The sequence below is a fragment of the Thrips palmi genome, unplaced genomic scaffold (assembly GCF_012932325.1).
Source record: "Thrips palmi isolate BJ-2018 unplaced genomic scaffold, TpBJ-2018v1 HiC_scaffold_7, whole genome shotgun sequence".
Taxonomy (NCBI): domain Eukaryota; kingdom Metazoa; phylum Arthropoda; class Insecta; order Thysanoptera; family Thripidae; genus Thrips; species Thrips palmi.
The window spans coordinates 1362848-1388811 of NW_023144634.1; the positions used below are offsets into that span (position 1 = coordinate 1362848).

Below are 25964 nucleotides of genomic sequence, written 5' to 3' on the forward strand. Positions count from 1 at the left end.
ACCTGAGCGATGTTTTCAGCCATTTTCTTGACGGCACATCACATAATGGGACAGATGTATGTAAACTGCGAGCGAGGACGGTATTCCCCTGCTAACGGACGCACCGCCTGGTAGATGCGCGCGAGGGCGAAGGCGAGAGGCGAAATATGGCATCGTGGCGAGTGGCGTGGTGGGGGGTGTAAAGTGCTATGGGTTTGGCAAACTCGCCCTCTTTTAAAATTGAAATCGCAGACTAATTGCGTCCAAGTGTAGTTAAAGTGACAAGTGGGGCATGATTGGCTGAGCGATAGCGAAGCCCGTTGAGGAGGAGTAGTGCACGCACACACGCATACATTAAATGTTTTTTAACCCCACTGGAGTAACGGGCTTCGCTATCGCTCAGCCAATAAGAATGACCCTTCCACAGTTAACTTAAGTGACATGTGCAAAGAGTAATTCATGAAAATCTGAAGTATTGGTGTACTGTTGTTATTTGAAGTTAAAAGTATTACAGTAAAATTGTAGATGTAACCTCCCGACACAGGATCACGGAGCAATTGGCCACTTCTTCACCCCGAGCGAGATGTTGCTGGAGGTGCAGCGCCGACCCGGAGAGCTAGCTGTGTGGCGAAAGGGGCGGCCGGACGCCGTGGCAGTGGTTCCCGTAGGAGAAAACTACGACACCCTCAAGGTTAGGCCTTTTTACTGGAGCTCTGACATGGCCGTGCAGTTCTCAGGTGAGTACCGGCACTGTGCCCTTCGTCTTTTTGACACTGTCTATGTTTTCGAACATCATTTTGCTCTATGAAATATTGAATTTTGGTACATCCTTTTGTTATTTCTTTTTGACTGGTGGCACAGATTGTTCCTGAAAAGTGTAACTTCCGTATTTATAGGGCCCGGTCCCATATTTTCTAGCCCAGTCCCTTTTCTGTTACTGTGTGGACCCATTGGAAAGGGGTCAGACGCGGAACTGTGGGTCCTTTCAAAGGTCTCCCAGCGAGCGGGTAGGGAAAAAATTTGATGATAAAACAGGGGATATTGTCAAACATACTTTGTGAGAATGAGCAAACGACACCCAGGGAACGATTTACTTGCATCGGTGCTCGATTTTGTCTCACCTGACTTTCGATGATATTTGATTTGAATAAAACATTTTATTCTCAAATTCCCTTGCAAAATGGAAAATATATCGGCACTATATAGACAAAATATATGTTCCTACATGTATTGGCTTCAAATGTTGAAAAGATAATTTAGCAAAATACTTTTCCGATTTAAAAATAAGTGGCAAATATATAAATTTCATACATTGCTCTAGGCAATATAGTGTGAATACACCATGGAGTCTGACGACTCGCAGACTTCCTTTGCTATTTTAAAAGAATGCAATCTTCGCCTAGAGAGGACATTACATGGTGGACCTACCTTGGTTGCGTGGGAGAACTTTTTGCGCTGCGCCGAAATGAGACGTTTAAAATTTCTGAACTGTTCCAGTTAACTTGTTAATCAGGATTTCTCGAAATTTGTCGGAGACTTAAACGCATAGAAAAGAACCTTACCCCTGATCAATATATGGCGTCAATATATTTTACAAGATAGTCAATCGTCTAGAGAAACATAGCCGCCTCTCAACATTAAGTGCCAAGGTTTTAAGAAAAGTTACTTGAAAAGTCTGCCCTCTTAACCCTGCCCCATCACACGACAGGCACCGTGTCAGATATTGAAACATAATATTGCTCCCGAGTATGTGTCGATAAAAACCTGGAACTCTTCAATTCGAAGTCCCTGCAAGCGCTTGTGGTAATGCGGAGCCGGTGCTGACCAAGGAAGGAAATGCAACCTCCGTGGAAACGTTCCCGTGGCACATTGCGATTTACGTGGAACGCTCCGGCCGCAAGTCATACACATGTGGGGGCAGCCTTGTGGCACCCTGCTTCGTCGTGACCGGTGAGTTTCAGAAGCTTCACTGTAAGAATTATGTTGTGAATTTACGACGGATTATTCGGGTCGGCTCACTTAATTCACGCGCGTTTGATCAAAACTTGCTTTTTTATTTAAAATTAAATGTTATTAATTTGTGAAAAGAATTGCATTTAAATGTGAATTAATCACAATTAATGTAAATTAATCACAATAAATGTAAATTAATCACAATAAATGTAAATTAATCACAATTAATGTAAAATAATCGAAATTAACTCACGAGTCTACTGATGGTGCCCGGCGCAAGTTAGATGGACTGAAGCATGCATTCGCTGTGCCGGAACAGCGGCGTGACTCGGGGCAGGAAGGACTGCACAGGCGCAGGGTTCCATGGGTCAAGGGTGGGGGTACGCAGCGCTGCGGCGGATAGTGGTTGCAACTGGAGACTCTCTCTGAGAGGTCTCTGGATGGATGAGGTGTAGCGCGTCCGGCCCACACGCTGCAGGCGCGGGTTCGAATCCCGCACGCATTTTATTTTTTTGTTGCTTCAGGCGGTATCTGCCGCAATTAGCGTAAGATCTGTCGCAAATAGAGTAAGATCTGTCCCGAATAGAGTAAGATCCGTCGCGAGTAGCGTAAGATCTGTCGCGAATAGAGGAAGATCTGTCGTGAGTTAGAGAAAGATCTGTCGCGAGCCCGTTAGGTTCGCGAGTTAGAGAAAGATCTGTCGCGAGCCCGTTAGGTTCGCGAATTAGAGAAAGATCTGTCACGAGTTAGAGAAAGATTCTGTCGCGAGTTAGAGAAAGATCTGTCGCGAGCCCGTTAGGTTAGGTTAGGATGGGTTGGACATAGCAGGCTCTCTAAGTTGGACCCTGCGCCTGTGCAGTCCTTCCTGCCCGGAGTCGCGTCGCAGCGAATGCATGCTTCAGTCCATCTAACTTGCGCCGGGCACCATCAGTAGACTCGTGAGTTCATTCTATCCCAATTTTGCTTTATAATTTAATAAAATTGTATTAATTTCGATTATTTTACATTAATTGGGGGATGGCTCAGTTCACCTCCTGAAAATTTGTCGACAATATCATATTAAATATCTATTAATAGTAAAACCTCTATATCTGTGTTGTGGAGGGGGTGATGTGGGGTGGTGGGGGCTCGAAGGTCGTACGCGGATATTAATTATTTAAACGATTAATATATTTTATTAATAATTATTTAAGATATTTATTAGAGATTTCTGTAGCCGAGTAACCGAGTGCCTGTACTCGTTTCCGACTCCTGGCCGAAGAAGCGGCGAGGCTACGCTGGCGATGGTATGAGAAATTCACCAGTGGCGGTAAGACTACGCGGGTGACGATATGAGAAATTCACTAGTCAGCGCCCCGGGCGAGCTTGTGGTGAGTGGCCGGCGCGGGCTTTTTGAATTCACGCCTTACGATAAACATAAAATCGGCCCCACTGCAGCACTACCATGTCGAAATCGTGCATCCTTCGTTGCGTCCCCTGCACCACACTCACCGTGCAGAGGCGAATCCAGAGGGGAAGCACGATGATGTGTCAAAAGTTCCCTGCCTACAGGGGAACATGCGATTTTTTTCTTCACCGCTGAGAACCTCGAACAAAAGCAAGTGCGATCTGCCGGTGGGCCCCCTCAACATACCTCTAATAGCGATGCCTCTGAGCGATGCCGAGAGTACGAGTTCAAATGCAATACATCCATGTTGTAGGGCAGACTTTTGTGCTTCTTTTCGGTAAAGTGAACCCTGTGCGATCATTATGAGCGAGTTAGTGCGACTTGAAGGTTGGCCCCGGGGTACAAAATATGCCCCCCGCCGGGTCACGGCGCTCAAGTCTCGGCGCTCTATCTGGGCCCAAATTTTGGGCCCACGGGGATAAATTTAGATACCATCTGTTCGGAAAAAAATAGGCCAAAAAACGCATAGAGAAGCACTTTTTACCGAATCTTGACAAGAAAAGGGGAAAAGGGGACTAAAAGTGGATATGACTTTCCAGAAAATAAAAAATTCCCTTTAGTGAAAAATTTTTCCAGTGCGTACTGATATAAAACAAAATCCGACTAATGCAGATTGTAGCTCTATGCTGACGATTAATTTGAGCCGTGGGGCGACTCTGTCGGACGAACCGTTTGGCCGGTAGAGGCTGATAACCACTTGGGCCCCAAAATCCAAAATGGCGGACTTTGAACGCCGTTTCCGGGAGAATGCATGATGGGAATTTTTGGGGAAATTTTTCAGGATTTGATGCTTAGGGTGGTACTATCGATCCCCAAAGCGGCGCGTTTTTGCTAATTTTTTTAGGGTCAAAATCTAATCTAACTGGGCCCCCAGAAACTCGAGCCGCTTGTTTTAGGTAGTCTGAGGAATGATTTCCCGTCCCGCTCAGGACGCGCCCAAACCTGATAGAAAAAGTACAGAAATTACACGGAACATGTCTGGTAAATTTTTTTACCTGGACCGTCCGTACCTTGCCAACCACGGAGGTTCTGTACAGTTTTCTGTACCTGTTTACATGAGTCCCATGGGGACCACAGAGAACCTACAAAAGGGTCCGTCCCTTTTCCCGTACCCGTCTGTCCCCCATTTTTCCGTACTTTTTCCGTCCCAAAACCCAGGGAAATTTTTTGCAGTGCAGTTTGGATTCCGAGATGGGAAAAAAATTAAAGGTTATAAAATACCCAAAAGTTTTTTTTTGGCTTTGAGTGCTTTTTTATCAACGATGAACTGCTTGCAGATTCTGCATGCAGACTCAGATTTGCCACTAAATTTTACTTCGGGTCCCAAATTTTGCATCAAAAAGAAGAAAATTTCCGGAGCATTTCAGTAAAGAAAGTGCAATTTAGTCAAAAACGTCTAAAGAAAAATAGCCAAAAACTTTGATTGCTCTCAGTTTCCATACCCACTGACCAGAGGGCTGAAATTTTGTAGGGGTGTGGACTGGCAAGTGCTATGAACCCGCGCACCCGATGACCAGGGCCCTGGTCGGCAGAAATTATCTTTTCAATGCGTGATCCCGCACAACGAAAAAGGGACATCGCGATGCGGGTCCCCAGGTGAGTTCCTCACCAGAGAGCTCTCCAGGCCCCCCCTCCCTTTCCACTTCTCCCCTCCCTGCATGTTGAAATGCCCCATGCGTGGTGAAGGCAGAATCAGTCTATGCAAAACCTGCTTCCCGTTCACGGCGTTGGAGGTGGCGGTGGCAACCCACGCAAAGGGGCCCAGCCCGGTCGCGAAGCAGGGGGTGTGCTCCCGCGTCCCCTTGCGCCTTTGGGCCCAAAGCCCGACACGACGGAAGACAATCACGCCCATGACGCGCTCCGCAACGAGGGGCACGTTCAATGGTCTGCACGGGCTGTGACCGTGCGGTGCGCCCCCCGCACGTCGGCGTGGCGTACGTACACAGACTGTCTGTGGGTGCGTCCAGCCCCAGTAGTGAGGCAACCCCGCGGAAAAACACTTTGGACTAAGGTGGCGGGGCACTGGGGGAGGCCGGCTCTGCCAACCAGAGCCAATGCCAGCAAAATCCCCACACCAGGGACAGTTCAGCCTGACATCGCTATTAGGTTTTGTTGTGGGCTCCCACCGGCAGATCGCACTTTTCTTTTGTTCGAGGCTCTCAGCGGTGAAGAAAAAAAATCGCATGTTGCCCCTTAGGCGGGAACTTTTGACACATCATCGTGCTCTCCCCCTTTGGGTTCGCCTCTGCACGGTGAGTGTGGTGCAGGGGACGCAACGAAGGATGCACGATTTTGACATGGTAGTGCTGCAGTGGGGCCGATTTTATGTTTATCGTAAGGGGGAATTCAAAAAGCCCGCGCCGGCCACTCACCACAAGCTCGCCCCGGGGGGCTGACTGGTGAATTTCTCATATCGTCACCCGCGTAGTCTCCCGCCACTGGGAAATTTTTCATACCATCGCCAGCGTAGCCTCGCCGCTTCTTCGGCCAGGAGTCGGAAACGAGTACAGGCACTCGGTTACTCGGCTAAGGAATCTCTAAAAATATCTTAAATAATTAATAAAAAAATATATTAATCGTTTAAATAATTAATATCCGCGTACGACCTTCGAGCCCCCACCACCCCACATCACCCCCTCCACAACACAGATATAGAGGTTTTACTATTAATAGATATTTAATATGATATTGTCGACACTTTTTCAGGAGGTGAACTGAGCCCATCTCATTAATTGTGATTAATTTACATTTATTGTGATTAATTTACATTAATTGTGATTAATTCACATTTAAATGCAATTCTTTTCACAAATTAATAACATTTAATTTTAAATAAAAAAGAAAGTTTTGATCAAACGCGCGTGAATTAAGTGAGCCCACCTCGGATTATTTTCCGAAGGTTTTTGGGAATTACCAAAAGTGCACTGTAAATGTTTCTTTCCTACAGGAAGTTTTGTGAAGGGGAGGTTCTGGTGAAAATCTTGCCATTTTCCAAATGGATCCTACAGTCATAATTTGTTTGGAATATAAAATTTTTCATTGGGGAGACTAAAATTTGACTTTTGAAGGCACATGCCAGGCTGTAAACCCAGTCGAAGAGTCTTTTTGATCCTATTTTGGCTGTATCTTAAAAAATCTCCTTGCGCATACTATTTTGTCGTAAAAGGTTGACCTCGACATTTTTCACTTCTTCGACTCATTTTCAAAAGATTCCGGCATGCATAGCTCAAAACTTCCATTATATTATTAATTATTAGTTTTTTAAGCTGAAAAGTCCCTAAAATTTGTCTATTTTGTACATTTTTGATCAATTTTAGTGAAATGCTTGGTTAGAAAGCTTGCGAATAAAAATGCAATTGACATTTTGAGATGGGCATGCCAGCATTTTTAAAAAATGAATCGAAGAAGTGAAAAATGTCTAAGCCAACCTTTTACGCCAAATTAGTATGCGCAAGAAGATTTTTAAAGTTATAGCCTAAATGAGAGTAAAAGGCTCTGCGACTGGATTCAGGGCATAGAATGTGCCTACCCAATGAAAAATTTTAATAAATACTTGATAAGACATCAAATTTTTAACAAATTTTCTCAGTGGGACCTATTTAGGAGAAAATAGCATTTTCACCAGAACCTCCCCTTAATCAACGGAAGTTCGTCGTTAATTCACGAAGGTTCTTAGTAAATTTACGAAGAAAAATCGTAAATGTACAGAATCTGTTGTAAATTTACGAAGGGTTTCGTTAATTTACGATGGGCTTCGTTAGTCTACGACGGGTCTTCGCAAATCTACGGCGGACCTTCGTTAACACACGAAGGAACTGTTGGCAATTTTTTTGCCGCAGGATCCGTCGTTAATTCCAGACGTATAATTAAGGGAGGGTGGGGCACCTAGTGACACAAATGTGCCCTCCTGGCCACCCTTTGGCACTTTCAGACATCTTGAGGTGGCTAATCTAACGGTCTTGTGCTGTGGAATCATGTTCAATTGAGAGTGAGACTTTGAACAAAATATTTTAGCACCTAGAATAAAACCAAGAAAATAATTACCCAAAAGCACAGATTTTATGACTTTTTTACAAAATGTTTTCTCGCCATTCTTCCAGTAAACGGCACTGCCGGTCATTCTGGCACTTTTAATCAATAATAAGGAACTTTAGTAAGTTGTTTTCGCTGAACCAGCTCAAACATATGATTTCATTTCCTTGATATCAAATTTTGAACGAAAAAGAGTCAGCAGTGACAGACACACTCTATTTACCGTATTTAAACGATTTAAACGTTTCAAAACATCGATTTGGCAACCGCGAAGTAAATTGTCACCGATAGTCACACAAACGAAACATAAATGAGACTACTTTACGACAATTTCGTAGAACATTGAATTTGATTGGCAATGTAGTAAAATGCAGTTTCTTGCGAAAAAATGGCGCCGTTCAGAATGGTTTGACATTAAAACAGTTTAAAGAGCCTAAAACGGATAATTTTCAATTAGCTGGAGCGTCGCTCTATGCTGGTAATGTGAGTTATATGACCTGTCACTAGGTGCCCCGCACTGTTAAAAATAGTTGTTTTAAAACAACAACACAGTTACCAACCTCGACAACGCTGTTGTTTGTGAACAAGTTTGCTTGTTTTGAAACGACGAATTCGTTGCTAATTATTTTAATGACTTATGCTGTTTCAAAACAATATTTTGCTGCGTACAAACAACCCGGACAATCTAAGAAGTGGTTACTGCGGGGTAACCGGGACTCTACTAGGTCTGTGACCTAATCGGCAATAAAAATTGATGCAAATAAGGCTGTCTATCGGTTTACAAACATCTTGTGGACGAACGACGCAACTCGTTCGTAAACAACTAAAGTCATTTGAAAACAACTTTGATCGCTAAGAAAATTAGCAACATATTTACTGCTAAATTACAACATAATTTTTAACAGTGCGGGCTGGGGCACTAAGTGACAAGTGCAGAGGTCTGCGGGAAGCTGTGTAAATAATAGAAATACACTCTCATTCCAGGAACGTGACATCACGTTGAAACGAACGTGACAAATTGTCACGTTCGTTTGAGCATTGTGTCACGTTCGTTTGAATGTGAACTAGCTCATTTTTGGCCAAACGAATGTGACACAACGCTCAAACGAACGTGACACTTTGTCACGTTCGTTTCAACGTGCACTCTCAGACTGTTATTGACTTTTTGTCCTTTGTTAAAGAGTATTTTACACAGCAATAATAACAGGAAAAGTAGCGATATACATCGGCAACTTTGGCCCGTCCCGTACATTGAGAAACGTACGAATTTCGCTTATGTTTGACCCTGACGGGAATTAAACTTGAGTCTGGGGTTAAAATAAATGTCGTTTTCGTCATCAGCACCCTCAAAAACATCAGAAACAATGCAAAAACTCGAATAAAAAGAATGTTTAAAAAATACCCCGCTGGGATTTGAACCCGGGTTCGAACTTCTCCGATTCGCTCGAAACTGGCACCATTGTTTTTTTCTCGTCACCCCGATTCCAAAAATACCCCTACATGCCCTCCTAGCTGCATCCGTTGCCGAGATCCTCCTCGACCCCATGAAGACCATGATGCACCTGCAGCAGCGCCCCCGGGGCTCGGATCGGATTTGCTGCCACCGGGCGGTTCTTAGGGTCACCCAAGGAGGCTGCATACCAAATTTGGCCAAGATCGGACCACGGGAAGTCCTCGAACGAACGAACGGACGGACGGACGCACAGCAGGGATCATACTATATGCCCGTCCCTCCGTCATTTTTTTACAAAAAATAAACGAGACGGGCCAAAAAGTACTATTTCGTCAATGTCTATGTAAGATTTCGTTCGTTATATTGACTTAAAGTAAATTTGCTATTGACAAAGAGTCAATACGCAATTGACTTAAAAAATTGTCATTAATTGGTGAGAATTTAGTCTTTATAGTGAACAATATAGTACATGGTTACAAAGGACATACTACTTATTATTGCTGCTTAAAAAACTACGTAAGCAAAGGACAAAAAGTCAATAATGGAGAGAAAAAAGTCAATACGAGTCTGAGAGTGTGATGTCACGTTCCTGGAATGAGAGTGTAGGTGTTGTCAAAACGCCACAACATGTTTTTGAGATCAATGAAGGATCAAAGCAACCTTTTGAAGTGTAAGCAGATTCATTCCTTGCACAGTATCGGAGTAAGTGCCAAAATCCAAAAAGTGTCACTAGGTGCCCCACCCTGCCTTACGAAGGTTCTCTGTATATTAACGAAGGTTCTTTGTTTATTAACGACGGTCCCCTCTAAATTTACGAAGGATATTTGCAGATTTACGAATTCACTGCAAACCTGTCTACTCAGTACACACTTACAGATGCATGCTTGCAAGTACACACTTACAAACGCATGCTTGGCCAAGTACTCACTTACAAATGCATGCTTGCAAGTGCACACTTACAAACGCATGCTTGACGCCGTCAAGCATGCGTTTGTAAGTGTGTACTTGCAAGCATGCATTTGTAAGTGTGTACTTAGTAGACCGTTAGGTTTGTAGTGAAGGTGCGTCGTAAATTTCCAATGTGATTGTAAAATCGACTGAGATCGTTCAAAACACTAACGAAGGTTTTTGTAAATATACGAAGACTTTTGTAAATTAACGAAGGAACACTGTTAGAAATTTTGTCGTAATTTAACGACAAATTTGTCGCTAATTTTTTTTCTAACACAAGTTGTTTATAAATGACATGATTTGTTTAAAAACAACTAGTCGTAAACAAAAAGTTGTTTGTGAACGACAAATTTGTTTGGGAACAATAAATGATTAACAACTTCATCATCGATAAAAAAAGCTCGTTTAAAAACGAGATCCCTGTTTTAAAATGACAAACTCGTTAACTAACGACAGAACTGAGCAGATCAAAAATTACATGAAAAAAATTTTTAGTTCACTCCAAAAAAAATATTTTTTTAAAAAAAGAATCTGATATCTGCTGAATTATGTTCCAGGTACTCCACTGTCCATGCCCAGTTGCTTTGGCCCAACTTGAATTGTTTGCCTACCGCTGACTGCGCACTGCTTGAAGCCAACTGACCTGCAATGTCGCTGATGAAGAGCTTGCTGCTGCACTCTGGAAGAGTGCATCCTGCCTTAGCTGAGCATGTTCTGTTTTGCTTTCTGCATGATGTCTCCACAAGATGCCTTCACTCTGCACTGCTTTGATTGTAAGAGCTCTGCTTAATAAAAATAGAACTTAAAAGGACTCAGTGGCTTGGTCAAGTGTGAGAACTAAATCTTTAACCTATTCTTGTACGTTTGTCTCTTGTCACGTCCAGGAGACAACGAGAAATAAGGGTGCTCCCCTCTTCTACTTTCACTTTCATTTGTCAACTTGTTGTATTTCTCATATTGAATTTTTCATACACAGTGGTCGGTGTGCGTGTGTTTGTTTTGGTGACCGTTGTTGTCTCAAATTTAATGTTTTCACCCCAAGTTTTGCTAAATTGTGAGAGGATATTGGACTGTTTCACTCCCCATGGATTACCTTTGGCCCGGCCCTATCATGCGTTTCCACGCCCGCGGGACGTTTGTTTTGGTGTTGCCACAAAGAACTTGATGGAAAGTTGTGAAGTTTCCCAGTGGCCTACTGTTCCCCATGGCCATCAACACAAACTTCGAAGTGCAGTGTATTTCGTTGTCTCCTGGACGTGACAAGAGACAAACGTACAAGAATAGGTTAAAGATTTAGTTCTCACACTTGACCAAGCCACTGAGTCCTTTTAAGTTCTATTTTTATTAAGCAGAGCTCTTACAATCAAAGCAGTGCAGAGTGAAGGCATCTTGTGGAGACATCATGCAGAAAGCAAAACAGAACATGCTCAGCTAAGGCAGGATGCACTCTTCCAGAGTGCAGCAACAAGCTCTTCATCAGCGACATTGCAGGTCAGTTGGCTTCAAGCAGTGCGCAGTCAGCGGTAGGCAAACAATTCAAGTCGGAGCAAAGCAACTGGGCATGGACAGTGGAGTACCTGGAACATGTTTCAGCAGATATCGGATTCTTTTTTAAAGAAAATTTTTTTTTTTTTTAGTGAACTTAAGATTTTTTTCATGTACTTTTTGATCTGCTCAGTTCTGTCGTTAGTGAATGAGTTTGTCATTTTAAAACAGGGATCTCGTTTTTGAACGACTATATAGCTGTTATTTTCTTAAACGGTAGAAATTGTTTTGGAACGATGTTTAAGTCGTTTTAATTTTGAATGAGTTTGTTGTTTGGGTACGACTAAGTTGTTGAAACTTTTGTCGTAATTCAACAATCTTTTCTAACAGTGAACCGTTGGCAATTTTTCTGCCGGAGGATCCGTCGTTTATTCCGGACATTAATTTTTACTGTGTTTGACATGTAGTAGCTTACTTTCCACTCACCCGCAGGCGCGGGTAGCCGGAGGGGGACACCCCTGAAATTGGCATGACTCGAAAGTCAGTGCATTTTGTGGCGTGATTTGGAAGATAATGAAATGTGTGACAAAACTTTGAGATACGCCTGGGGCACTTTCCAACTGAGGGTCAGGGCGGGAAGAAAACGGACACCTGCAAAGTGGGAAAGAAACGCACACCCCACTTATTGTGGAACGTGTTTAAGTATTCAGTATTGCTCACTGTTGGTCAGCGAGGAATTCAGCCTACTAGAACCAGAAAGTGCAAAAAAAATTTAAAGTTTCCAAACTGTTTCAGTTAACTTGTTAAACAGGATTTCTCAAAATTTCTCGGAGACTTAAAAGCATAGAAAAGAAAACATTTCCCCTGATCAATATATTAAATCGTCGTGAGAAATATAGCCGCCTTTCAACATCAAGTGCCAAGATTTTAAGAAAAGTTACTTGAAAAGTCTGCCGTCTTAACCCTGCCCCATCCCACGACAGGCACCGTGTCAGATATTGAGACATATATTTCGCGTAGATATTATTCTATGGGGAAATACACTGTTAGAAATTTTGTCGTAATTTAACGACAAATTTGTCGCTAATTTTTTTTTCTAACACGAGTTGTTTATTAACGACATGATTTGTTTAAAAACAACTAGTCGCAACCAAAAAGTTGTTTGTGAAAGACAAATTTGTTTGGGAACAATAAATGATTAACAACTTCATCATCAATAAAAAAGCTCGTTTAAAAACGAAATCCCTGTTTTAAAATGACAAACTCGTTCACTAACGACAAAACTGAGCAGATCAAAAATAACATGAAAAAAATTTTTAGTTCACTCAAAAAAAAAATATTCCTTTGAGAAAGAATCTGAAATCTGCTAAAACATGTTCCCGGTACTCCACTGTCCATGCCCAGTTGCTTTGGTCCGAGTTGAATTGTTTGCCTACCGCTGACTGCGCACTGCTTGAAGCCAACTGACCTGCTATGTCGCTGATGAAGAGCTTGCTGCTGCACTCTGGAAGAGTGCATCCTGCCTTAGCTGAGCATGTTCTGATTTGCTTTCTGCATGATGTCTCCACAAGATGCCTTCACTCTGCACTGCTTTGATTGTAAGAGCTCTGCTTAATGAAAATAGAACTTAAAAGCATTCAGTGGCTTCCAACTGAGGTCAGGGCGGGAAGAAAGACACTGAAATGGGAAAGAAACGCTCCCACTTATTGTGGAACGTGTTTAAGTATTCAGTATTGCTCACTGTTGGTCCGAGGAATTCAGCCTACTAGAACCAGAAGTGCAAAAAAAATTTAAAGTTTCCAAACTGTTTCAGTTAACTTGTTAAAGTTTCTCAAAATTCTCGGAGACTTAAAAGCATAGAAAAGCAAACATTCCCTGATCAATATTTTAAATCGTCGTGAGAAATATAGCCGCCTTTCAACATCAAGTGCCAAGATTTTAAGAAAAGTTACTGAAAAGTCTGCCGTCTAACCCTGCCCCATCCACGACAGGCACCGTGTCAGATATTGAGACTATATTTCGCGTAGATATTATTCTATGGGAAATACACTGTTAGAAATTTGTCGTATTCACGACAATTTGTCGCTAATTTTTTTTTCTAACACGAGTTTATACGACATGATTTGTTTAAAAACAAATAGTCGCAACCAAAAAGTTGTTGTGAAAGACAAATTGTTTGGGAACAATAAATGATTAACAATTCATCATCAATAAAAAAGCTCGTTTAAAAACGAAATCCCTGTTTTAAAATGACAAACTCGTTCACTAACGACAAAACTGAGCAGATCAAAAATAATGAAAAAATTTTTAGTTCACTCAAAAAAAAAATTCCTTGAGAAAGAATCTGAAATCTGCTTAAACATGTTCCCGTACTCCACTGTCCATGCCCATGCTTTGGTCCGAGTTGAATTGTTTGCCTACCGCTGACTGCGCACTGCTTGAAGCCAACTGACCTGCAATGTCGCTGATGAAGACTTGTTGCTGCACTCTGGAAGAGTGCATCCTGCCTTAGCTGAGCATGTTTGTTTTGGTCTGCATGATGTCTCCACAAGATGCCTTCACTCTGCCCTGCTTTGATTGTAAGAGCTCTGCTTAATAAAAATAGAACTTAAAAGACTCAGTGGCTTGGTCAAGTGTGAGAACTAAATCTTTAACCTATTTTGTATTTCTCTTGTCACGTCAAAGAACGAGAAATAGGGTGCTCCCTCTTCTACTTTCACTTTCATTGTCACTTGTTGTATTCTCATATTGAATTTTTCATACACAGTGGTCGGTGTGCGTGTGTTTGTTTTGGTGACCGTTGTTGTCTCAAATTTAATGTTTTCACCCCAAGTTTGCTAAATTGTGAGGAGATATTGGACTGTTTCACTCCCCATGGATTACTTGGCCCGGCCCTATCATGCGTTTCCACGCCCGGGGGACGTTTGTTTTTGTGTTGCCACAAAGAACTTGATGGAAAGTTGTGAAGTTTCCCAGTGGCCTACTGTTCCCCATGGCCATCAACACAAACTTCGAAGTGCAGTGTATTTCGTTGTCTCCTGGACGTGACAAGAGGCAAACGTGCAAGAAAAAGTTAAAGATTTAGTTCTCACACTTGACCAAGCCACTGAATGCTTTTAAGTTCTATTTTCATTAAGCAGAGCTGTTACAATCAAAGCAGTGCAGAGTGAAGGCATCTTGTGGAGACATCATGCAGAAAGCAAATCAGATCATGCTCAGCTAAGGCAGGATGCACTCTTCCAGAGTGCAGCAGCAATCTCTTCATCAGCGACATAGCAGGTCAGTTGGCTTCAAGCAGTGCGCAGTCAGCGGTAGGCAAACAATTCAACTCGGCCCAAAGCAACTGGGCATGGACAGTGGAGTACCGGGAACATGTTTAAGCAGATTTCAGATTCTTTTTTAAGGGAATAATTTTTTTTTTTTGAGAGAACTAAAAATTTTTTTCATGTAATTTTTGATCTGCTCAGTTTTGTCGTTAGTGAATGAGTTTGTCATTTTAAAACAGGGATCTCGTTTTTGAGCGACTATATAGCTGTTATTTTCTTAAACGGTAGAAATTGTTTTGGAACGATGTTTTAGTCGTTTTAATTTTGAATGAGTTTGTTGTTTGGGTACGACTAAGTTGCACTGTAAAAATTAATGTCCGGAATAAACGACGGATCCTTCGGCAAAAAAATTGCCAACGGTTCCTTCGTTAATTTACGAAGCTCTTCGTATATTTACAAAAACCTTCGTTAATTTTTTGAACGATCTCTGTCGATTTTACTATCACAATAGAAATTTACGAAGCACCTTTGAAAATTTACAGGGAACCTTCGTTAATAAACAAAGAACCTTCGTTAATATACAGAGAACCTTCGTAATTATACGTCTGGAATTAACGACGGATCCTTCGGCAAAAAAATTGCCAACAGATCCTTCGTTTATTTACGAAGGTCCGCCGTAGATTTACGAAGACCCGTCGTAGATTAACGAAGCCCGTCGTAAATTTACGAAGCCCTTCGTTAATTTACAACAGACTTTGTACATTTACGAATTTTCTTCGTAAATTTACTAAGAACCTTCGTAAATTAAAGACAAACTTCCGTTGATTTATAAAAGTTCATGAAGGAAAGAAACATTTTACAGTGCACTTTTGGACATTCCCAAAAACCTTCGGAAAACATTCCGTCGTAAATTCACAACATAATTTTTACAGTGTGTTGAAACTTTTGTCGTAATTCAACAATCTTTTCTAACAGTGTGCGCGCAGGATTTCAAATCCAAATGTTGTCCCACAAATCTGACGAAGTTGCCACATCTTTTTATGGTCAAAATGAAGAAGACAAGGGAGCCGGATTTCAAAAACATGTTTTCTTTCGGTATTAATCTTGAAAACTAGAATCATGACTGTTTTATGCCGCTTTTGGACATTCATTGACCTGTAATTAAAGATTGAGACACATATTTGAAAAAAACTCTCCCTTGTCTTCGAGCTATTTTAAGCTGTCGCACAACATTCTACCTCTTTTGGTCTCCGAACTATCCTACGCGCAAGGTCAATAAAAATCTTACAGAGAAAAACCGGTTTGAAGTTAAGGGGCCTCACCTAACCTCACAGTGATTGTACGAATTAAAAGCTCCCTATGCCGATTGGACGGTCCTGTGGGTCGAAATATGGTGAGGTTTGGTTGTACCAAGGCCCAAAGAGTCGAAATAAAGCAAAAACCGGTAATCGATTCCGTACCCCCGAAGTGAGCACTGGTACAACACAAACACAAAACGTCCAGACACTTGAGTCATGCCACTGCATTTACTGTGTCATAGTTAATAATTTGCGTTAGGTTGCTGTTGCAGTAAGTGTGTACATCGTCCAAGTCTTCAATTTAATTTATTTGTGTCATTCTAGCTGCAAGCTGCTTACCAGGGAATGCTACGTTTTCTGTGGCCCTCGGTAAATACTGGAGTTCAGAGGACGATCAAAAAATCGATCACCTAAGAGTAAGTGCAATCACTGGTAGCCAAGGAATGTGATGTCACGTTTGTTTTCACGTGAAAACGGCGATGTTAGTTTGAGTGTAACAAACGGTGAAAATTTACAGTCAAACGAATGTGACACACCGCGCCGCTTTGTCACATCACTCCGGGTGTGACACGCAATCAGCTGTCGAGCTATCACATAACGAATGTGACACATGGTACCCCCATGGTACCACCCATGGTACCCATGGTACACATGTCGTGTCTATCCAAACGAATGTGACACCCATGTACTGTCACGTTCGTTTGAATGTGACATGCCCACTTTGTTACATTCAAACGAACTCGACACCCCTTAATCTGACAGTCATGGCGTGTCACATTCAAACGAACGTGACAAAGTGGGCATGTCACATTTAAACGAATGTGACTGTACATGGATGTCACATTCTTTTGGATGTGACATGACATGTGTACTTGTGTACCATTTGTCGCATTCGTTTTAATGTGACAGTTCAACAGCTGATTGCGTGTCACACCCGTAGTAATGAGACAAAGCGGTGCGGTAAATCACACTCGTTTGACTGTAAATTTTCACCGTTTGTCACGCTCAAACTAACATCGCCGTTTTCACGTGAAAACGAACGTGACGTCACATTCCTTGGCTACCAGTGAACGGTCTTCTTCTTTTATTCAACTACACAGCCTCTCGAGTGCACATGGTACACATAAGAGGCTGCCTTGAATTTTAAGCTAACGAGCATCGACTTGCCAGGTATGCAATAAATACGAAGTTGGCAGCACAATTCACCCCTCGCTAGCGCATGTGCATTGTAAGGGAGAGTGGGGTGATTCGTAACAAATGCGTATAATAATTTAAGTGGAGGGAGCAGAGGAAAATCTGAGTATGGCCCCTCTTTCGCCTAAGAATAGAGGGTCCTTGAACAATCGAAGCGGATGTGATCGGTGCTCAGGTTTAGTTTTGGAGGGCGTCCGAAATATAGGGCACACCGAAAACAGGCAAATCTTTTATTTGAGTTCTAGGAGGTTTCTGTCTGAGGCTCCCCAGGTATGAATCACCATCAACCTACCGTTGGGGCCTTGAAGCGTGACCCCTTTACAATGTGACCACGTGGCATAAGTTGCCTTTGCTTCGTCCAGTGATAGTTAGGGACGCATTTCTTGCGTAGCAGGCATTCGTAACAGACCCGTATAAAAACAAGAATTTAGTTTTTGCAATTAAATGCTTGAATTATTTCTCGAATCATCTGCTGCCTTATTCCAGTACATTTACACAGCTCAAAATGCCTTTTAAAGCGAGTTATTCTAATCTTTTCTCCAAAATTGAAAAAAGGTGAGGTTAGGTTTGACATAGCCGATCATAGCCGATCAATTGATGCTGAGGCGGTCAACGGCAGCTTGTAATGTAGATTATAAGGCGTCTGCAGGACATCCGAAGAACAACTGCTGGAGGAGATGAGCAGTTCTCGCGAAATGGTTAATTTTGGGCCCTGAAACTTTTTGAAAAAAAAGTTCAATTGAAACCGGGTTTTTTGCATTTATCTTGTTAAGAACATCACTAGGGATCATGGATTCATCGGGGCGAGCTATCACCCCAATAATATAGGAAATATCGCAATTTTAATTTTTTTGCCGTCCACGGAAATTACACAGCCTCAGAAACTGTCCACGGAAATTACATTTTAATGGGCCCTTAGAATAGGTGCGATACGAACGCAAACGCCTAGCAGTTTAGGCAGCTCCCTCCACATCTGTGCATTCTGGTTCCATGTTGCGTACCTCACAATAAAATTTCGGGCTAGACCACAATTTGATCGTATGCCGTTTCGGGCCCGACACATGCCCGCGTGCACTGCCAAACGGGACACGGCCGTCCTTACTGGGGTGCCACGTTATACTGGCGGAGAAGAACCTCGTGCGGCTACGGGGGGGGGCACCCTAGAACAGCCTCTTTGAGCAGGACTGGGTCCGGTGTCCACCTCTCCCGGCTCAATTCCCTTGTCTCGGGAACAACTGGGAATTCATTTTCACGGTTGCATAGTGTTTACCTCCCAGGCGGTACCTCTCACACTTGGCAAATGATGGGCCCTAGAGTGGACAACGGAGGAAAGTCCCTCTTGATCAGCTCCTGCGTGTCTATGTTCGGAAAATATTAAATAACTCGCGCTGCTCGCTGGGGGCTCCGCCCCCAGACCCCCACATGTGTGGAGCGCGTGCCGAAGTATTTTCAGTAAGTCCGTGGTGGCAAAGGCAAATTTTCTAAGGAAGTAAATGTCCTGATTCTTTGAAAGCTCTATTTAACCGTTTTTGACCATATAATAAGGCTACTTTTACTGCCCAAATAGATAGCTTGTATTGCATTGGCTACTGTGGCAGTCAATGGGCGCATACAAGGTCCGGAAAATATTGAAGACTACCGGTGACGGGGATCAGATTGCGGCACAGTTTTGGAAATGTCTCGACCAGACCTAGCGATAGGGCGAATAAAAATTTTCAGTCGGTCGGTCCCCTTTTTCGAAGATTGAGTGCGTTTGCTCGGAAACGGTGAGGAATTTGGTCCCCTTTTTTGAAGATTAAGTAGGTTTGCTCGGAAACGGTGAGGAATTTTGAACTTTTGGTATTTTTGGTATTGAATGGAAAAAACCGCAAGTCTCTACGACCACTCTTTGACCCCAAACATTTCTGTGAGTGAGTCAGTGAGTCAGTCAGTCGGTTTGGGGCTTTATAGGTTCTTGATGACAATTGATGATTGATTTTGAGAATGTTGCCGGTGACGGGGACCCGATTGCGGCACAGTTTCGGAAATGTCTCGACCAGACCTACCGATGGGGCGAATAAAAATTTTTAGTCGGTCGGTCTCCTTTTTTTAAGATTGAGTGGATTTTGTTGAATTTAGGCCTATTTAATCGTTTTTGAAGATGTTGCCGGTGACGGGGACCCGAATGCGGCACAGTTTCGGAAATGTCTCGACCAGACCTACCGATGGGGCGAATAAAAATTTTTAGTCGGTTGGTCCCCTTTTTTGAAGATTGAGTGGATTTTGTTGAATTTAGTCCTATTTAATCGTTTTTGAGGATGTTGCCGGTGACGGGGACCCGATTGCGGCACAGTTTTGGAAATGTCTCGACCAGACCTACCGATGGGGCGAATAAAAATTTTTAGTCGGTTGGTCCCCTTTTTTGAAGATTGAGTGGATTTTGTTGAATTTAGGCCTATTTAATCGTTTTTTAGGATGTTGCCGGTGACGGGGACCCGATTGCGGCACAGTTTCGGAAATGTCTCGACCAGACCTACCGATGGGGCGAATAAAAATTTTTAGTCGGTCGGTCCCCTTTTTTGAAAATTGAGTGGATTTTGTTGAATTTAGGCCTATTTAATCGTTTTTGAGGATGTTGCCGGTGACGGGGACCCGATTGCGGCACAGTTTCGGAAATGTCTCGACCAGACCTACCGATGGGGCGAATAAAAATTTTTAGTCGGTCGGTCCCCTTTTTTGAAGATTGAGTGGATTTTGTTGAATTTAGGCCTATTTAATCGTTTTTTTTTTTGAGGATGTTGCCAGTGACGGAGACCGGATTGCGGCACAAATTCGGAAATGTCTCGACCAGACCTACCGATGGGGTGAATAAAAATTTCTAGTCGGTCGGTCCCCTTTTTTGAAGATTGAGTAGGTTTGCTCGGAAACGGTGAGAAATTTGTTCCCCTTTTTTGTAGATAAAGTAGGTTTTCTCGGAAACGGTGAGGAATTTTCAACTTTTGGGATTTTTCCCAATTTTCCCATAAAATTTGGAATCGAATGGAAAAAACCGCAAGTCTCTACGACCACTCCTTCACCCCAAACATTTCTATGAGTGAGTCAGTGAGTGAGTCAGTCGGATTGGGGCTTTATAGGTTCTTGATGACTCGCGCTGCTCGCTGGGGGCTCCGCCCCCAGACCCCCGCATGTGTGGGGCGCGTGCCGAAGTATTTTCAGTAAGTCCGTGGTGACCAAAGGCTTTTCTAAGGAAGTAAATGTACTGCTTCTTTGAAAGGTCTATTTAACAGCTTTTAACCATATAATTAAGCTACTTTTACTGCCCAAATAGATAGCTTGTATTGCATTGGCTACTGTGGCAGTCAATGGGTGCATACAAGGTCCGGAAAATATTGAAGACTGCTTTGACAAGGATAGAGGTGAATGGAAAAAACCGCAAGTCTCTACGACCACTCCCTTGACCCCTATAACATTTCTACGAGTAAGTGAGTCAGTCAGTCAGTCAGTCGGATTGGGGCTATATAGATTCTTGACTTGATGATGATGATTTTCCCAATTGCCGGTGGCGGGGACCCGACTGCGGCACAGTTTCGGAAATTCTCGACCAGACCCACCGACCGATGGGGCAAATAAAAATTTTTAGTCGGTCGATCCCCTTTTTTGAAGATTGAGTGGATGTTGTTGAATTTAGGCCTATTTAGTCGTTTTTGAGGATGTTGCCGGTGACAAGAACCCGATTGCGGCACAGTTTCGGAAATGTCTCGACCAGACCTACCGATGGGGCGAATAAAAATTTTTAGTCGGTCGGTCCCCTTTTTTGAAGATTGAGTGGATTTTGTTAAATTTAGGCCTATTTAATCGTTTTTGAGGATGTTTACGGTGACGGGGACCCGATTGCGGCACAGTTTCGGAAATGTCTCGACCAGACCTACCAATGGGGCAAATAAAAATTTTTAGTCGGTCGGTCCCCTTTTTTGAAGATAGAGTGGATTTTGTAGAATTTAGGCCTATTTAATCGTTTTTGAGGATGTTGCCGGGGACGGGGACCCGATTGCGGCACAGTTTCGGAAATGTCTCGACCAGACCTACCGATGGGGGGAATAAAAATTTTTAGTCGGTCGGTCCCCCTTTTTTTAAGATTGAGTGGATTTTGATAAATTTAGGCCTATTTAATCGTTTTTGAGGATGTTGCTGGTGACCAGGACCCGATTGCGGCACAGTTCCAGAAACCGCTCGACCAGACCTACCGATGGGGCGAATAAAATTTTTTAGTCGGTCGGTCCCCTTTTTTTAAGATTGAGTGGACTTTGATAAATTTAGGCCTATTTTAAACGTTTTTGAGGATGTTGCCGGTGACGGGAACCCGATTGCGGCACAGTTTCGGAAATGTCTCGACCAGACCTACCGATGGGGTGAATAAAAAATTTTTTGTCGGTCGGTCCCCTTTTTTGAAGATTGAGTGGATTTTGTTGAATTTAGGCCTATTTAATCGTTTTGAGGATGTTGCCGGTGACGGGGACCCGATTGCGGCACAGTTTCGGAAATGTCTCGACCAGACCTACCGATGGGGCGAATAAAAAATTGTAGTCGGTCGGTCCCCTTTTTTGAAGATTGAGTGGATTTTGTTGAATTTAGGCCTATTTAATCGTTTTTGAGGATGTTGCCGGTGACGGGGACCCGATTGCGGCACAGTTTCGGAAATGTCTCGACCAGACCTACCGATGGGGCGAATAAAAAAATTTTTGTCGGTCGGTCCCCTTTTTGAAGATTGAGTGGATTTTGTTGAATTTAGGCCTATTTAATCGTTTTTGAGGATGTTGCCGGTGACGGGGACCCGATTGCGGCACAGTTTCGGAAATGTCTCGACCAGACCTACCGATGGGGCGAATAAAAAAATTTTTGTCGGTCGGTCCCTTTTTTGAAGATTGAGTGGATTTTGTTGAATTTAGGCCTATTTAATCGTTTTTGAGGATGTTGCCGGTGACGGGGACCCGATTGCGGCACAGTTTCGGAAATGTCTCGACCAGACCTACCGATGGGGCGAATAAAAATTTTTAGTCGGTCGGTCCCCTTTTTTGAAGATTGGGTGGATTTTGTTGAATTTAGGCCTATTAAATCGTTTTTTGGGGGTGTTGCCGGTGACGGGGACCCGATTGCGGCACAGTTTCGGAAATGTCTCGACCAGACCTACCGATGGGGCGAATAAAAAATTTTTTGTCGGTCGGTCCCCTTTTTTGAAGATTGAGTGGATTTTGTTGAATTTAGGCCTATTTAATCGTTTTTTGAGGATGTTGCCAGTGACGGAGACCGAAATGCGGCACAGATTCGGAAATGTCTCGACCAGACCTACCGATAGGGCGAATAAAAATTTTTAGTCGGTCGGTCCCCTTTTTTGAAGATTGAGTAGGTTTGCTCGGAAACGGTGAGAAATTTGTTCCCCTTTTTTGTAGATAAAGTAGGTTTTCTCGGAAACGGTGAGGAATTTTCAACTTTCGGGATTTTTCCCAATTTTCCCATAAAATTTGGAATCGAATGGAAAAAACCGCAAGTCTCTACGACCACTCCTTCACCCCAAACATTTCTATGAGTGAGTGAGTGAGTGAGTGAGTGAGTCAGTGAGTCAGTCGGATTGGGGCTTTATAGGTTCTTGATGGGTGCGATCAGTTGAGGAAAAGTTGATCGGCGGGTCGAGACAGCGTCCCGCTCGCGGTGCGGTCTATTTAGCCCTCCTGGAAGCATATCTGGCACCCACGTTTACTAACCTATATTTTCGGAAAGATTTCTCTTTGAGTTTGAGGAACAGATTGCTGCAATTTATTCGATAAACTGGGTCTTAGCATTCGAACGGCAAGCTTAGGAAAGACGTCATGTTGCTTAACATATCGGTCAGGTTAAGTCCACCGCAAGTCTTAAACGGTCAGCTAGATCCCAAAATACAGCGAGCCTATTTTTCGCAAGACATTAAGCTTTTGGTTAAGCTTTCCGATCTGAATAATCAACGTTGAACGGTTTCACTGACTCGCAGTCACAACTGTCAAGGCAGTATGCCGGCCGCGCCGAACAAGGCAGCATAAAACCGCTTGGTTGTCCAGAAAATACAGTGTTTGACCAATCTGATGAGTGGAGTCGAAAGCTTAGACTCTTGCAAAAAGTCGGCTCGCTGCTCGTTTGGGTCCATTTTGTGACTTGCGGCGGGTTTAACCTGATGGATGTTGTGTTAAACTACGCCACGACTTTCCTTAGCTTGCCTTCCCATTCCCCATGCCCATTTCCCTCCAGGATGGCATTCCCTCCATAAGAGAGGTTTAAAACAGAAAAATATCGACATACTTTAGAGCTGAGGCCCCTTGCGAGGCCAAAATCACGTGAAACGCAACGAAAACCTCATTTTGTCCACGGAAATTACAGTCCACGGAAATTACATTATTGCATAAAATGGGGTGTACAAGCCAAACCAGAAGTGCCACCGGAACCAAAATTTTACTGGAACAACTTGTCCACAAGGGAAACACACAAGGATTGGTTCGCAATCAAAATTTTGAATGGTCTGCAAGCAATGGGTGGAACGGAAATTACACTTATTGCTTGCTAGGCCAATTTTTTCGCCGCTTTGGAACTTATTTAACTTTATATTTTCCGTTCTAATGGTGCCACATTACTCCGCCACTTTGCAAATTGTGTAGAACGAATGCACCAACAATATGAGAAAAGTTTCAGAACGGTCGCACATAAGGTAGAAAAACCGTCCCAAAAAAAACGATTTTAGACTTTTTGAATTTTAGTTGTGGAAGACAATTTTCGGAATCATCTTGTGTCTGCAAATTTTACCCGAGAGATACGTTCTACACGTCAAAACGTAGCCTCACTTGCGTAGAACAAAATGCACTTAGCGAAAGTGATTTCTCATACTCCCTTGGGCTGTAGTAGAGGCGGGAAGCCCCAAATCTGGAGCGTAGGACATCAAAAAGTGTCCCCGGAAATTACATTCTAGGGTAAAACTTGCAATTTAACGGTGGAAGGAGGCAAAATTTCATCTTGATGAGAGTTGTACCTTGTCCGCAGTGTCAGAAAACATAAAGGTAGGAAAAGACCCGGTTAAAATCGACTTTAGGTTGGAAGAACCAGAGAAAGGACACGAAATTATCACATCTCGCGAGAACTGCTCAGATACACATTTACGACGATGTTTCATTTAATGTGTAGCATGTTATGAAAAGGCCGTTAAAAATCACTCCATGGTGGGGCGATTCGTAACACCATGCAGTTGTTTGGAAAGCGTCTCAGATTTTCAAGATTACGGATTCCAGATTGATTCAATGGAGCTGTACAGTCTAGATAAGTGGCCAGACTGCTCAACAGGCACAAGTTTCGAACCGATATGCAGAATGTTCTTTATTTTGTATAGAGAATTCCGAAATCTGTTACAAATCGCCCCACTCTCCCTTACGCGGTCCTTCCTTCCCTGTTGTCGCCCTTGGCAACAATCTTCTTGTACTCTCAGTCGGTCAATGACTCGGGGAAAACAACATGAATCTTGGTGTACGTTTCCCTTGAGCTAACGTGAAATAACGTTGAAATAACGTGAAACTTGAAATTGAATGTGCTATTTTACGAATAAGAAGAAGAAAAGAAGACGCCTACCCCACCCACCCGCATCGCCCCGCTCGGAACATAACAAACCCTCACTTGTTCGAACAAGTGAGGGTTTGTTATGTTCCGAGCGGGGCGGTACGGGTGGGTGGGGTAGGCGTCTTCTTTTTCTTCTTATTCGTAAAATAGCTCATTAAGGGTGTACCAAAGTTTTTGAAGTTGTTTGCCCCTCGGTCAATAAACCAGTGTGAGAACGCATTCTGATATCGTGTTAGGATAAGGTTTATGGCCTTCATAATCGTGAACCCTTGAGTTGATTTAATGTACGCCCGTTTTCACCCTCTGGTCATTTTCTCCATGTAGTCGTCAGGTTCCTGCTACTCAAACCCCCCCCCCCGTGATTTTGGTGTTTCGGCAGTCCACATGGATGAAAGTAGCTCAGAAACCAAGTTCAAGCCAGATTCTAGATAGCCGCGCGCCAAGTGTTTTTTGTGTGTGTGTGTGTCTGGAACACCTCTTGTTTAAGGTGTGCTCATCTCATTAAAGCCCCTTTTTAAAAAACAATTTTTGATTCCGACATTAAGATTTTAACAATTTTTTTTGTAAAATCCTTTTAGGATAATTTCCCAAACATGCTTCTTTGGGGGGCGCCAAGGGAAAGTTGACTGCTGGACTTTTTTGGAGATTTAGCAAAGAAGTAAACCGTTTGCCTGTAAGATTTGGTTCGCCCAAAATTCCAGAACGTAAGGAAAAAAATCTCGGAAAAACTCATCTCGTATTTGTAGGGCCATAAAAAATTCACCAAAATAAGGATACTGCAATTATGGGTACGGAGAAAAAAAATTTTGATTTAAACAAGTTGTTTGGTTTAAAACTTTGTTTAATGCAACTTGAAAAAAAATTTTTTTTTTTTTTTTCTTGAAAACTGCTGAGCAAAAATATTTAAAGCGACTTCTAGTCTATTCAATTGACACAATTGGGATGGGTTCTTTCCCTGAAAATTTTGTTTCCCACAGACTGAAAGTATGCGAAAAAATTTTAAGAAGCAAAATTTAAACGTTTCGACTAAATCTCCAAAAAATGTCCAAAGTCACTTCCCTTAAGCCAAAATGAAGCTTACTCATTATCTAAAAGGATTTTAACACAGAAATTGTAAAATCTTAATCCGTCTACATCAATTTTTTTTTTAAAAAAGTGCTTTTAACATGTATGAGCCCCCTTAAATAACGCCTTTGTTTGCTACATCTCATTGCAGCCCCTTTTTATCAATTTTTGATTCCGCACACTTAAGATCTCTTGTTAGATTCTTATTACTCCTTTCTTTGTAATAAATGCCTTAA

General features: G+C 42.8%; 1 protein-coding gene across 8 annotated transcripts in view; it reads left to right on the plus strand.

Moving 5' to 3' along the window:
- LOC117652273 (modular serine protease-like) overlaps positions 1–25964 on the plus strand; it is a 65420-nt gene that overhangs the window by 38407 nt on the left and 1049 nt on the right. For 6 of the 8 annotated variants that reach the window (XM_034397052.1, XM_034397053.1, XM_034397056.1 and 3 more), the window contains 3 exons: positions 524–716; positions 1765–1929; positions 16189–16280. In XM_034397052.1, the coding sequence (XP_034252943.1) occupies positions 524–716; positions 1765–1929; positions 16189–16280 (450 nt within the window). The remainder of the gene's footprint in view (positions 1–523; positions 717–1764; positions 1930–16188; positions 16281–25964) is intronic. The other 2 variants (XM_034397055.1, XM_034397057.1) reach the window with 1 other exon arrangement.